Source organism: Solanum stenotomum, chromosome 10, assembly GCF_019186545.1.
Source record: "Solanum stenotomum isolate F172 chromosome 10, ASM1918654v1, whole genome shotgun sequence".
NCBI classification, from domain to species: Eukaryota; Viridiplantae; Streptophyta; class Magnoliopsida; order Solanales; family Solanaceae; genus Solanum; species Solanum stenotomum.
Window position 1 is genome coordinate 41,549,588 of NC_064291.1, and position 13,970 is coordinate 41,563,557.

General features: G+C 30.3%; 1 protein-coding gene across 1 annotated transcript; it reads left to right on the forward strand.

Moving 5' to 3' along the window:
- The first annotated feature begins 2,651 nt into the window (after window positions 1–2,651).
- On the forward strand, window positions 2,652–6,713 carry LOC125841315 (3-ketoacyl-CoA synthase 10). The gene is made up of 4 exons (XM_049520424.1): window positions 2,652–3,108; window positions 3,891–4,516; window positions 5,701–6,083; window positions 6,193–6,713. The coding sequence occupies exons 1-4, from the start codon at window positions 2,707–2,709 to the stop codon at window positions 6,402–6,404; spliced, it is 1,623 nt and encodes a 540-aa protein (XP_049376381.1). The 5' UTR covers window positions 2,652–2,706; the 3' UTR covers window positions 6,405–6,713.
- Window positions 6,714–13,970: the final 7,257 nt, after the last annotated feature.

The window sequence follows — 13,970 nt, forward strand, 5'->3', positions numbered from 1 at the left end:
TATTTTACACTTGCTAATATTATTTATCATCTAATAAATTTTTCAAAGCATTAAATTTAATAAAGTCAAATGATAAAATGGTAATATTACCCCTATTATTTATTATTTCTTAAGGGGTATGTCAGACCACAGAAAAAGACAAAAAATAAATAAATAAGAAATGGGTTAATGCTTGATTTCATCACCAGTAAGCCCAAAACATATACGTGTGGACTGGACTCATACGATTAATGGCATACTTATCACAAACAAAGATAAAGTAACTACTTTTCCAACAATAACAACACAATTATTATTGTCACCATTTTTTTCTTCTTGTATCATTTATATCTTGAGCTTGAATTATAACTTTTTGATATGATTTTTCGTACCACAATAATGATCAATATATATAAAAGATTCGTATATCTAAACTTTGACTTGCCCCTATCTTTAACTTGTCTTTCTCTCCTTTGAAGTTGCTTCTACCCTCATTTAGTTGGGGGGATAACTGATAAGTTATTCCAAAATTGTTAATTCAATATATTTTAAATATGAGATAAAAATAATATTATAATTTCAGGATAACTAAAAGATAAGTTATCTCTCAATTTTATCCCAACCAAATATGGAATAAACTCATTCTAAAATTAATTCTAAAATTAGTAGGGGAGCTTACATAAATTCCACTAGTTTAAGAGCTAATTGCTTAGATACACTCTAATTTGCAATATTACATATCTTATAAGATTTTTGGTTGTCCAGATACGATGAGATACATGTATCTGGGGATACATGGGATCAAAATTAGGTGTAATTTGTTCTAGATACATTGTATCCAAATGGATTCACATGTATCTGGGATACATAACAAATTCCACTCGCCTACCTCGTCTCTCTCCCATCTTGCTCGCCACACTCCACTGTATCTAATATCCCAGATACATGCGAATCACACCACATACATACAAATACATCTATTTAGTGTGTTTCACATATATCTGGAATACATACGAATCTCGCTCGCCTCTCTCCTTATTTTTCTGTATTGATAGCAAAATACATGTATCTAAGTGTATTTTTCTCAATATATGGTAAAAAACTCTTAATTAGTGATAAGATACATAATATTTTAAAAGTATAGGTAATAATAATATATATGGTAGTGAAGTTATCTATCAATGTAGTTTTTCCAAATTAGTAACCCTTGTACCAACGGACCCTTATTATGAAAATTATTAAAAAAGAAAAGAAAGAAGAGGCTTGATATTTTTTCATTACTTCATTGTCCAGAACATATCGATCGTGGAATATTATATGATCACCACATCATTGAGAGCTGAATTAGTAAAAAAGAAAATGCATAGAGTTTTTCAAAAGTATTATAATCTAACATGGTATAATAACAAACACATTCCAAACAATTTTTACCTACATCTTTATTAAAATATGATTATAAATAGGACAATTCTCTCGTATCTCAAATTTATCAATTGCTTTAGAAGAAATAACTTGTTACTGCCTGTCTTTGAAGCATAAAGTATCTCATTTATTCCATAAGGTTTTAACATGCATATCATTTACAAAATAGTTTAGAACATTATCTTCTATACATTGCATTATATAACTACAAATGTTTCATTTTAATTCCCACCAATTACATAGTTACTTTCAAAAGACTTTGAAACATGCCAGCCAATTCTAGCCAAGTTTAGACATGTTTAATTTTTAACACTCATCTCGATTTTTTATTAAGAACTTCATGCTCTTACAAGACCACTTGATATGTCATGTGGCAAGTCGGGAGTATCTAAGTTTAATTAATCAAGTAGATGATTGTTTTTAAGACTGTCAATAATTCGGGAACGAAACTAATAATTTACACCAAGTTTAAGAACATTTTTAATACCTCTCTCTATGTAAATTTGGAAGAAATTAATGAAGATAATAGTTTAAGAAAAAATTAAATTAACTTTCATAATCTTTTTTCAAAACGTAAATGAAAAGGAGTAGAGGGTTGGGTCATCCCATTATTTGATCCAAACAATTGAACTTTAGGAGAATCGGATCATGATATAACCTATTAACTGATATGACACCCTTTTTAATCGTTCAAGTTTGATTCAACTCGCTCATTTACCCTTCAAGGGAATAATAATTTCACTGTCCCTTGGAATTGAGCTGGAAACACCTAACATACGTACTGAAAAAGAAGGCGGTGAAAAGAAGTTTCTAGAAAGTATTTACTTTATTAAGCATAACATAGCAAGCGTACATGCAAATCAATAATAATGAAGTCATTTGCATAACCAACGATGGCAGTCGTGCGGTGGAGTGAAAAGTATTTTTTCATTTTTATATTTTTTTTATTTCCAATGTGGTACTTCGATCGACACGAATTCAGGACTCTAATATAAATATCGAACAGTGGGTAGAAAACCAAAAAAATAAAAGTCATTTGCATATATAATTTCGAACTACTTTGTCATAAATGTATTACTAGGAATTTATGGCTAGTTGATAGCATCCAACTAACACCTCTCTCAATTGGGTGCACAATTTCTCTTCACCTAACTACCCTACCCCGGCCTCCATTCTCCCAACGCTTAATTCCATAATAAATGCACCTACACTTTCTCCTCCTTTCATTATCTTATAAAAAAGATATACATTATCCCTATATTTCCATCCAAAAAAAACAACAACAATTACGTCTCAATTCCAATTATGGCTCGAGAAGAACATCTTCTATCGACGGATATTGTGAACCGGGGGATATCGGATGAGGGATCACAAACGTTCTCCGTTAGGGTACGGAGGCGTTTGCCCGATTTCTTGCAATCAGTTAACTTAAAATATGTGAAGTTAGGGTATCATTACTTGATAAAACATGGGATATATTTGGCTATATTGCCAGTGTTGGTGTTGGTTTTCAGTGCTGAAGTTGGGAGTCTAAGTAGAGAGGAGTTGTGGAGGAAAGTTTGGGATAGCACAACACGTTATGATTTGGCTACGGTGTTGTCATTTGTGGCACTCTTTGTCTTCACTATCTCTCTTTATATCATGTCTAAGCCAAGACCTATTTACCTTCTTGATTTTGCATGTTACAAGCCAAGTGATGATCTTAAGGTAATTTTTACTTGTATACCTTTTTTTTTGTGGTCTCTAGACCCTGTGTGAATGTGGGATGGTTCGTGTACCAAGCTGTTAATCTTTTTCTTTTCCTTATTAATCTAAGATATGTTTGAACGAGGTTCTTTTGAAAATAACTCTCTACTTCCATGATGTAAGAGTAAGGTCAGTGTACACCCTATTTTTTCATACTTCATCTGTGAGATTACACTCAATATGTTGTTGTTTATATGTTTGTTTTTAGACATATTTATCTACTATAGTACTAACTTTTTTTGTTGTTATTTTTGTATAGATTTAGAGTTAGTTGACCATTTCTAGGAGTGAAGTAAAAATATGATTAGTTGACTAGTTTTATAAAAAGATTAGATATCTGTGAAAATTATATAAAAGGTAAATGTTAAATTGATAATTGTCGTATTAGAAGATTTGGTCAAATATTCTTTTAATAAAGTGTGCACGTACGAGCTAGCTGACCTTTTTTTCCTCCTCTAGTTAAAAAAAAAGAGAAGGTTAAATTAATGTACTTTGCATAGAAACATATGGAAAAGTAATATGGTTAAAAAGTGTAAACTTTGTACTCCGATAATATATAATACTTTTACATCATAAGATTACGTTAATATATGATCTATAATAGCTTAAAAATTAAAGTAATTAAACAACCTCTCATAACATGTTAATTTATACTGATAATATAAAGCTTTTATTTATTGTTAGTGTATATAACTTAAAGTTGAACCTTATTCTTAATACATGTCATGTTAATATTTTGGTAGGTAACAAAGGAACAATTCATCGAGTTAGCACGGAATTCGGGCAAATTCAATGAGTCTAGTCTCGAATTTCAGAAAAGAATTCTAGAATCTTCTGGAATTGGGGACGAGACTTACGTCCCCAAATCCATTGGATCATCAGAAAACACAGCCACCATGAAAGAAGGACGATTCGAGGCATCAACGGTGATGTTCGGAGCACTCGATGAACTTTTCGAGAAGACGAAAATTCGGCCGAAAGACGTCGGAGTATTGGTGGTGAATTGCAGTATTTTCAACCCAACTCCATCACTTTCAGCCATGATAATAAATCACTATAAAATGAGGGGAAATATTCTTAGTTTTAATTTAGGTGGAATGGGTTGTAGCGCTGGAATAATAGCGTTAGATTTGGCACGTGACATGTTACAAGCTAACCCTAATAATTACGCGGTCGTGGTTAGTGGTGAGATGGTTGGATATAATTGGTACCCCGGTAAAGAGCGGTCTATGCTTATTCCAAATTGCTTTTTTCGAATGGGTTGCTCCGCCCTCCTCCTCTCTAATCGTCGTCGAGACTACCACCGTGCTAAGTACAGCCTCGAACACATCGTGAGGACACATAAAGCTTCCAATGATCGTGCATTCAGGTAAGTATTTTTCGAATTGTGATCATTTCGTCTAAACATTTTAAACTGTCATTTTTTTTTTATATATACGATAAGGTTTGAATTTTCGTATAAGTGCATTAATATCGTAAAATTAAGTGTTATAGGGACGTGTCCTACTAAAGTTTGAAAGACAGCTAATTGCAAACAGATAGTACAATTTTGTGTGCTTTTAATGTGAGATATATAGGTGATATATATGGTACTTGAGGGTGGGTGTACATTTAATTTAATTTCAAACTATATGGTTGAGCCATTTATTACAACCAGGTAAATAATGTCTCAACTGTCTGACTTTAAATTCTGGGAACCAACATACTACTCTACTAATTATACCCCCACCCCCCCCTCCCCCCGGCTTCATTATATTAAAAAGAAATTTTCTTCATTTGTATTTGTTCAATTTAACAAATTAAAAATAATTTATGTTATATCTCTTTTATTATTATTATTAAGTTTTATTCATTTTTTATGAATGTATTTTTTTAAATATTAAATTTATCATGTTCAAACGGTGCGACAGTAAATCTATCATTTTATTGGTTATTTCTTAAAAAATGTGTCTGAGTGGTGAAAAAATAAAATAGACGGAGGGAGTATCTTCACATTTGTGCTTTTAAAAGTCTTGTCGACATTTTATTAATAATTTAATAGTCATCGACTTAAATGAGCAGTAGTCAGGTAGGCTAACCAAACATAGCATTTACTAGTTTTGCATATATTTATTTATTTATGTGGACAACACAATATTCATTTGTTGACTTTGATTGGCAATAAAGATTTTTTAGACATAAAAAATAAAATTTAAAAATGGCCGTTTTAATCAGCACTCTTTTCCTCTGTCATCTTATTAATTGGTGAAAAATGCATTTATTTTGCCCTCTTTTTTCATTAGGTTGATCTAATCATTGTGTGTATTAATTAATTACAAGAAAATGCATTAATACATATATTTGTCTAATTCGTGTCAATTGATTTCATGATTATTATGCTTAATTTTGAACAAGCTATTCTCTCATAAAAATAAATCAATTTGAAAAGATTATACCACACAACTAAAGTATCGATAATTATTGCATAATTCTTTTTTTTTCTTTAAATACTGTCAGTGAAAATAACTTAAACTTTATTGCTAAAGTCGAGTACAAAAATTATACATTTTTCAGGTGCATTTACCAAGAAGAAGATAGCCAACGTTACAAGGGGCTAAAGATAAGCAAAGATTTAGTAGAAGTTGGAGGAGATGCATTGAAGACTAATATTACTACATTAGGACCTTTGGTTCTACCTTTATCAGAACAACTATTCTTCTTTGGAAACTTAGTTTGGAGGCACTTATTTGGCAATAAAAATGCCAAAACAAATAATAACAACAATAAAAATTCCCAGCAGGCCAATGATATTAAACCCTATATTCCAGACTACAAACTTGCCTTTGAGCACTTTTGTGTCTATGCAGCCAGCAAAACTGTCCTTGATGAGCTTCAAAGAAACCTAGAGTTGAGTGAGGAAAATATGGAAGCATCACGTGCCACGCTCCATCGATTTGGTATTAATATTGAACTACGTGATCATCTCATATATATATACATATAACATGTTAAGTTATGTTGTTAGAGTGAACGTAGTTTTAATTATATATTATTATGTCTGAACAGGTAACACGTCTAGTAGTAGCATTTGGTACGAGTTGGCTTATTTGGAGGCTAAGGAGAAAATCAGAAGAGGCGATCGTGTGTGGCAAATTGCATTTGGGTCAGGTTTTAAGTGTAACAGTGCGGTTTGGAAAGCTATTCGTCGCGTTAAGAAGCCTTCAACGAATCCTTGGCTTGGTTGCGTTGATAGGTATCCAGAGTCTCTCACACAATAAACGTGAGTTTAATTTTATGATCGATTTGGAGTTGGGAGATTCGATGGGAATTTATGAATGACTATATAAATGTATAGTCTAAGAGTATTGATATTATAATTAAATTAAGTTGATTTATGGAAATTAAGGTACTTATTTTATTAGAATATTGATCTCGATCACATGGATTGTTAATGAAATTTAAGTGTTCCAAGTTTAACAAACATATGTTGATCCCTTCTTTAATTTCTTATCGTCTATAGTTTGGGACATAAATGTATTACGAACATTTTATATTGGTGATAAATAAATATTTATGTATTTGTATTTCATGTTTGTATTAATTAAGTTTGTCATCTTCTCAAAATTCTTGTTTAATTCCTATATTTCTTGTATTAGCATACGATGCTATCGGATTTACTAGCCCAATTAATTTAAAGAGAAAATTAGATAAAATATTCATTGGGTCATAATCCTTTGTTCAAAATAATTCAATCATCACTTACACAACACGATCAGATTTATTTTTCATCTCTTATATTCTCCCTTTCTTTGTTTTTTTAAGAGTGTCTTTGGTAGGAAGAAGAATATTTCTCATCGAAAACATTTCTCCTAATTTTGTTTAAAAAAATAAGTTCACTTTCCCCCCCTAATATTTGGTAAGTTAGCAAAAATGTGTTATATTAAGAATATTATATGTAATTTAATAGAACACTATATGGTGAAAAGGGTGGAGAGCGGGGCCTCAGGGGTAGCGAGGGTGAGATGGTAAAGGGGTAGGGATTGGAGGCGTTGGGTGAGCGGGAAAGATACCATAAACATAGAACATCGCTTATATATAAGACTTATTTTCCCTATTTTTAATAAAAAAGTCATTTTCTATAATTTTAAACAACTTATTTTCTTAGAGAAAATATTTTCATTATTCAGATATGAAAATATAAGAAAGCATTTTTAGAAAAATCATTTCTACCATACCAAACACACCCATCATGTCAATGATTATTTGCAATGTCCCAATCATTAAGCCACTACTTTCATGTCTCCATGGTTTCTTTTTATTCTTTATTTCTTTACACTTTTATTCAATTTCATTCCAAATCTCTTCATCTTTATATCACTTCATTCCTACACATTAAAATATAATATTAATAAATAAATAATATAACCAATACTCAACAGATAATTAAAGGTATTAAAATGTGAGAAAAATAATAACTAAAATATATATTTATGTCCGAAGATAACTACCTCACATTTAAATTCTGATTCGTTCTCGAAGAAATATTAAAACTCAATTTGTATACGCAATATTATAGAAACAATATATATATATAATTAGAACTCAATTTGTGTACGCAATATTATAGAAACAATATATATATATATATATATATATATATATATATATATATATATANCTCAATGCGTCATTGAAATCAACATCTTTGAGTGAAATACAATATTTTGGATAATATGTGAAGAGAAGTTTTGTATATGCTAGGTTTCCCTCTACTATACCAAGATTTCCCTCTCTTGCATTTATAAATCTTTCATCTAATAGATTTATAACTATTGGACAATTGATTCCTTCTTTAAAAGTCGATTTGACTAATATTTGGATTCCTCCTAGATGAATATATATAATTCATCTTTTTCCTTTTTCTTTCAGGAATTTTCCTAAGAATTTGATCTATCATAGGTTTTGTTAACAGGTTTAGTTTATGTTTTCCTGTTGTTTGAGTAATTTCTATAACCTTTTCTATTTCCTGATATTCATGATAGGAAATTTTATCTCTTGCAATCATTCTTTGCATTTTGCTTAATAGATTATCTTCTGTTTTAAGATTTAGTTTTAATCCTTGGATTTTCCTGAATGTCTCTCCATCAAAGGTTGCTTTTAAAGCATATCCTCTGTGATCTTCTTCAGTTTCTAAGATTTGAACTGAATCTTCTCTTTCTTGAATTTCCTTACTCATCAGAATCTTCTGAACTGGTTGAGTATTCTTCATAGATTTCATCAAAGAAATCTTCACTTTCTATAGATTTTATTGATTCGAGATCTGAATCAATTTCTATTCTGTCAATTTTTGAGATTTTTACTCTCCTTTTGTTACATTCGTAACTTTTATGGCCTTCTTCTCCACAATTGTAACACTTGCATTTTTCTGCAGGTTTTGTTTTTGTGAAATCTTTTTTCTTTTTATAGTATTTTTTTCTAGGTACATAATCTTTTCTAGAAAAATTCTTTCTTTTCATTAAACCCTTTTTAAGTTTTCTTTTCTTATAAGGTTTATCATTACATCCCCATTGAGTGACTGCATTTGTATCTAGATAGTATATCTGTGTATTTATTCTTTTAGCTTTTCTTTGTATATTATGTGACATACATAATTGACCAAGTCTATTTTTTAAGAAGCTTATTCTTTGACCAAGAGTATCTCCTTTTTTATTTTCTTTTTCATATTCTTCTCTGAAATATTTTGCCCAAAAACCTGGTAATTTTTTATAGTATTTTTCAAGATATGGCAACATTTCTTTTCCACTATCAAAGATTTTGTAGTAATATTCTTCGAATTCACAAGTGTATTCTTGAATATAACTCATTTTACAAATTTGTAATTTTTCTAATTGTTCTTGTTTTTTCTCTATTATCTAGAGGACTTCCTTGTCCACCAAAAAATTCATTTGCAACATATTGCTTTAGGTTTGTGATACTTTCTTGTAATGACCTTTTTAATCTTTCTAAGGTATCATTTTTTATTATTTTTTTCTGAATCTTCTGTTAATTCAGAAAATCAATCGTTTACTTTACCTATAAAGGTGTTTATCATGATGATGTATTTTTCTTCATCAGTATAATTTCCTTTCCCTAATAGGAAATATAATAGCATATTTTGGGACCATAAATCTAGACTTGTTTCTGGATCTCTTTTACAATCTAGATCTAGAAATTAGGTTCCAATATCTCATGTTGGGAGTCTATTAGGCATGAACCTGAATTTATCATCATTATGATATTGTTTAATAAAATCTTTGTTCTTTTTTGCTTTATTTGCAAAAATTTTATCATTCTTTTCTGGCTCTTGCCATTCTTCTTTAATGGATTTGGATCCATCACCATCTTCAAATCTTCCTTGAGGTCCTCCTGTTTCCCCTCTATTCATAAATACTTTTAGTTCTTGTTCTGAAAGATTAAGATCTTCCATAGCATATACTAGCTCGTCTAGTTGTTCATTCATCATTTTGTAATTCTGTTTCTAATTCAACAGATTTATTTTCTGTTATTTCTAGATTTTCTTCTTCAATTTTTTGTTTTTCTAGGAATTTTTGGATTAACATTTCATCCATACTTCTTTTTTGATAAGTATTTTTACTGGCACATTTCTTTGCTAGTAATTCTTTTATGTATTTTTGACTAACTCTTTTGTCAAATTTCTCTGTTTTTTCAATTATGTTGGTAATTCTTCCTGAAAGATTTTCTTTTATAGAAATTATTTCTATTTCTATTATTTTTAACCTTAAGGTTAATTGTTTTTGACTTTCTATTAATTCTTTTAATAATTCTGAGACTTCTTTTAGGCTCATTTTTTGTTTATTCTGAGAAGTAATAGTCAGAGGTATCCACATATCTATAATTTCTTCTGAAAAATTATAATGATGTAATTCATATCTTTCTTCCTCAAATTTATTTTTTAAAGTAATTATGGTTACTATTTTTCTTTTTAGATATTCATCTAATTTTTTAATTACCTGTAGTATTGCTACTAAGGTTTCTCTTTTTATACCAAATATGTTTTACTAAATTAAAATCTAATTCCATAATTTCTTTTAGTTACTAGGCTCTGATACCATTTGTTTCTTGCTGTTTTGGACAGGTAAAACAAGGTTGCGGATAATATGCATAATTATGCAGTTAAAATTCTACTCTTGGCTAAGATTGATAAAACATTTTTATATTCAAAATATTCTTGTATTCTATACATTTTCATTTCATGTATTGAAAATATTAATGCATCATAATGACGACTAGTATGCATATATACTTGTTCCATTTCTAAAATTGTTTTATCCATATGAAATAAAGCTTTTTTATGCTTCCAAGCTCTTTTTCTTATGCTGTAGACATGTTGAATAGTTTTCATTATGCTAATAGCATGGATATGATCATAATTCTAGATATGCTGATAGTATGAATATAAACATGTTGTATTGACATGAGATATTCAATATTATTTTATTCCCTATAGGTACTAAGTATTTCTTCTTATGTTGAAGTATGCATATAACATGATATAGTATTCTTGAAAAATTAATAATGTGCAACAAAAGTTTGCGTGTATACCTTCCTTCTCTTTTGTCTATGAACAGTCCTTATCATTACCGCAGTAGTTCTCTCTTTAGGCCATGGACAATGTTTCTCCTTAAGGCTGAAGATCGCAACCTTCACTTAAGACTAGTAATGGAGTTTAAAGAAGAGAGGTATAGAAACCAACTGTTTATTTCATATTATAATTTTACAATCACACCATATAATACTATACCATACTCACAACATAATTAGAAAATACTTTTCCCTGGCGGGAGAAGTTACTACTCACTACAACTCATACTCTCGAAGGTACCTAACATTTTTTTTTCAAGTGTTTTTCTCTCAGAAAATGTAGTCTGCCTTTCAAGTATGAAGTTCCTCTTCTTTTATAGATGGAAGGAGGGACTTATTACAAAATATATGTTTTTAGGGACTTCCCCTAAATTTTTACATATTTCTTCTTTGGTCCTTCATTGATTGAAGATTCCTTGTTGATAAGATGAGGACTTGTCTTCTTCTTTTTGACTTCGAGAAAAATAAAAGATTCCTTTCTTTGTTGCTATCTCCATGACGTAAGTGCTTACGTCTTTATTTCTGTCTTCTTCCATACTACATTATGAATGGTCATGATCTAGCATTTTACATGCTAGTTTCCACGTTTCTTCTGCTGCTCCTAAACGATGAAGCTCTATGTCTAGAATTCTTTCTTTTAGTTCCTTCGACTTGAATTTTCCTTTAGTGATGAAAACCCAATCATGGTCTTGATCTATGACTCTGCAATCTTCATCGTAGAATCACTTAAGAATAGCATATAAGACTTTAATCCCTAAAGCTCTTCTGGTTTGAATCAACTTTTTGTTAAGATGTGAAAGTTTTTTGTCCACTCCGGTGGCCTTAACATTAAAATCATTAATTTTTTCAACTGAAATATAGTTGAGTGTTGGATAATATGCTTACCAATATTTGCCTTCCATGGAAATGCTAAAGAACCTGCAATAAACTACATTGCCTTAGGCATTATTTTTGACTGAGTTGAATAGTTTTGCTGGTAGTTGAGATGATTCGTTTAGATCAGGTTTTGTATATTCGATCTAAATATCCAAATTCAAATAATTGAGCAGTAAAGCTCGGTAATCCGTTTGGAAAGATAGATATTCTAGGAAACAAACTTGTTGTTCCTAAAACACCAAATGTTTCTCCACTTTCTTCTGGGAGATTGTAAATGTATCTGGTGAATGTAAGATACTCTTATTCCTTAGGATGTTGCTTGCCAACCTGAAAAGAAGAAAACACTTTTGTTCCTGATGGAACTGGGTTAGTTCTGCTTTCTGGTTTCCCAGATATAATTCTTTCAGCTTTTGCTGAGGATGAGCTTGCTTCTTCTTTCGAAGTAGAAGCTTCAATTGTTGCTCGGCTTTTTCCTTCAACTTTCGATATAGGAATAGGCATATCCGTGCTTACCTTTGAGATGTTTTGGGCACTAGGTGCTAGTGGGACATCTTCTGCCACTTTGTTGGGATTAATATTCCCTTTCAGATTTGAATTCTGTTTTGGATATGTATCCAAATGTTCACATAAGAGTAAAAATTCTCTTATGTTTTCAGCCTGTGTAGTACTAAGCTGATTGATTTCAGATTGTAACATCCGAGATTGCTCAGATAATTTTGATAATTCATCTCTGATTTTGAATAGCTTCTAGCTTTTGTCGTCTATGGAGTCATCCACGGTTTTCATTTTTTCATATATCCTGTTTACTAGGATTTTTGTCTGATTGTCCATATTGGACATTTCTTGATATAAAATCTGCAAGAAAATTGTCACTTCCTTTAATATATTCTATTGAAAATGACTAAAAGGAAAATAACACTTGCCATCGATGCAATCTCCTGTATTGAGGTTCAGAAGGAAGCTTGTTAAATATTAGTCCTGACACTTGTGTATTATCAGTTCTAATAACAAATTGTTTTGGTAAAAGGAAAGTAGAAAATTTTCTAATTCCTCTAATAATGACTAATAATTCCTTTTCATTTGTGGAATACCTTGTTTCTGCATCATTAAAAGTACCACTTCTGTACCTGCAAAATTCATTTAAATCGGTTTGCAATAATGCTCCCCAATGATAGTCAGATGCATCAGTTTGTAAAACTAAATTATCATTGTCTTCTGGTAGTCTAAGTTTTGGCACCTTAGCACGTTCTTCTTTTAGACTTTTGATACACTGTGTGTGTTCCTCTGTCCATCCAAGTCTATTAGATTTTCTTATTAATTTTTGTAGTATATTTCATTTTTTAGCTAAGTTCGGAATAAATTCTCCTGCGTAATTTAAACAACCTAGAAATCTTTGAATTTCTTGTTTTGTTGTTAATTTATCAGGAAATTCTATGATCTTTTTTGAGATGTGTGATTGGAGTTCAATTCCATTTTTTGAAATAATCATTCCTAAGAATTCTATTTCATTTTTATTGATGTCAACTTTCTTTTGACTTAACACAATTCCATTCTTTAAATAAATTTCTGAAAATTCTTTCAGATGTCTTAAATGTTCTTCATATGTTTTAGAACATATTAGAATGTCATCTATATAGACAATTAAAAATTCTTTTTCTGAGAATATTTTATCCATTGTTCTTTGGAATATTTGTGGCGCATTTTTTAACCCAAAAGACATGACCAACCACTCATAATGTCCATTAGGAGTGCTAAAAACAGTTAACTGAATGGAGTTTTCTGCTAATTTTATTTGCCAAAATCCATTTTTGCAGTCAAATTTTGAGAAATAAGTTTTTCCTTTTGCAAGGTTAATCAANTTCTGAGAATATTTTATCCATTGTTCTTTGGAATATTTGTGGTGCATTTTTTAACCCAAAAGACATGACCAACCACTCATAATGTTCGTTAGGAGTGCTAAAAACAGTTAACTGAATGGAGTTTTCTGCTAATTTTATTTGCCAAAATCCATTTTTGCAGTCAAATTTTGAGAAATAAGTTTTTCCTTTTGCAAGGTTAATCAAATTATTTTTATTTGGGATAAAATATCCATCAAATAAACAGTTTTTATTTAGCTCTTTATAGTTTATTACCATACGAGCTTTTCCTCTTTCCATTTCTGCATGATTTCTTACCATGAATGCTGGGCTACTATGAAGACTTTTACTCATTCTTATTAATTTTAAGTTGAGTAGTTCTTTAATTTGAATTTTAAATTCAATTTTATCATCTTCATTGTAGAGCATGGGTCTGACTCTAATAATTATGTTAGGGTCTTTTAAAGTTAA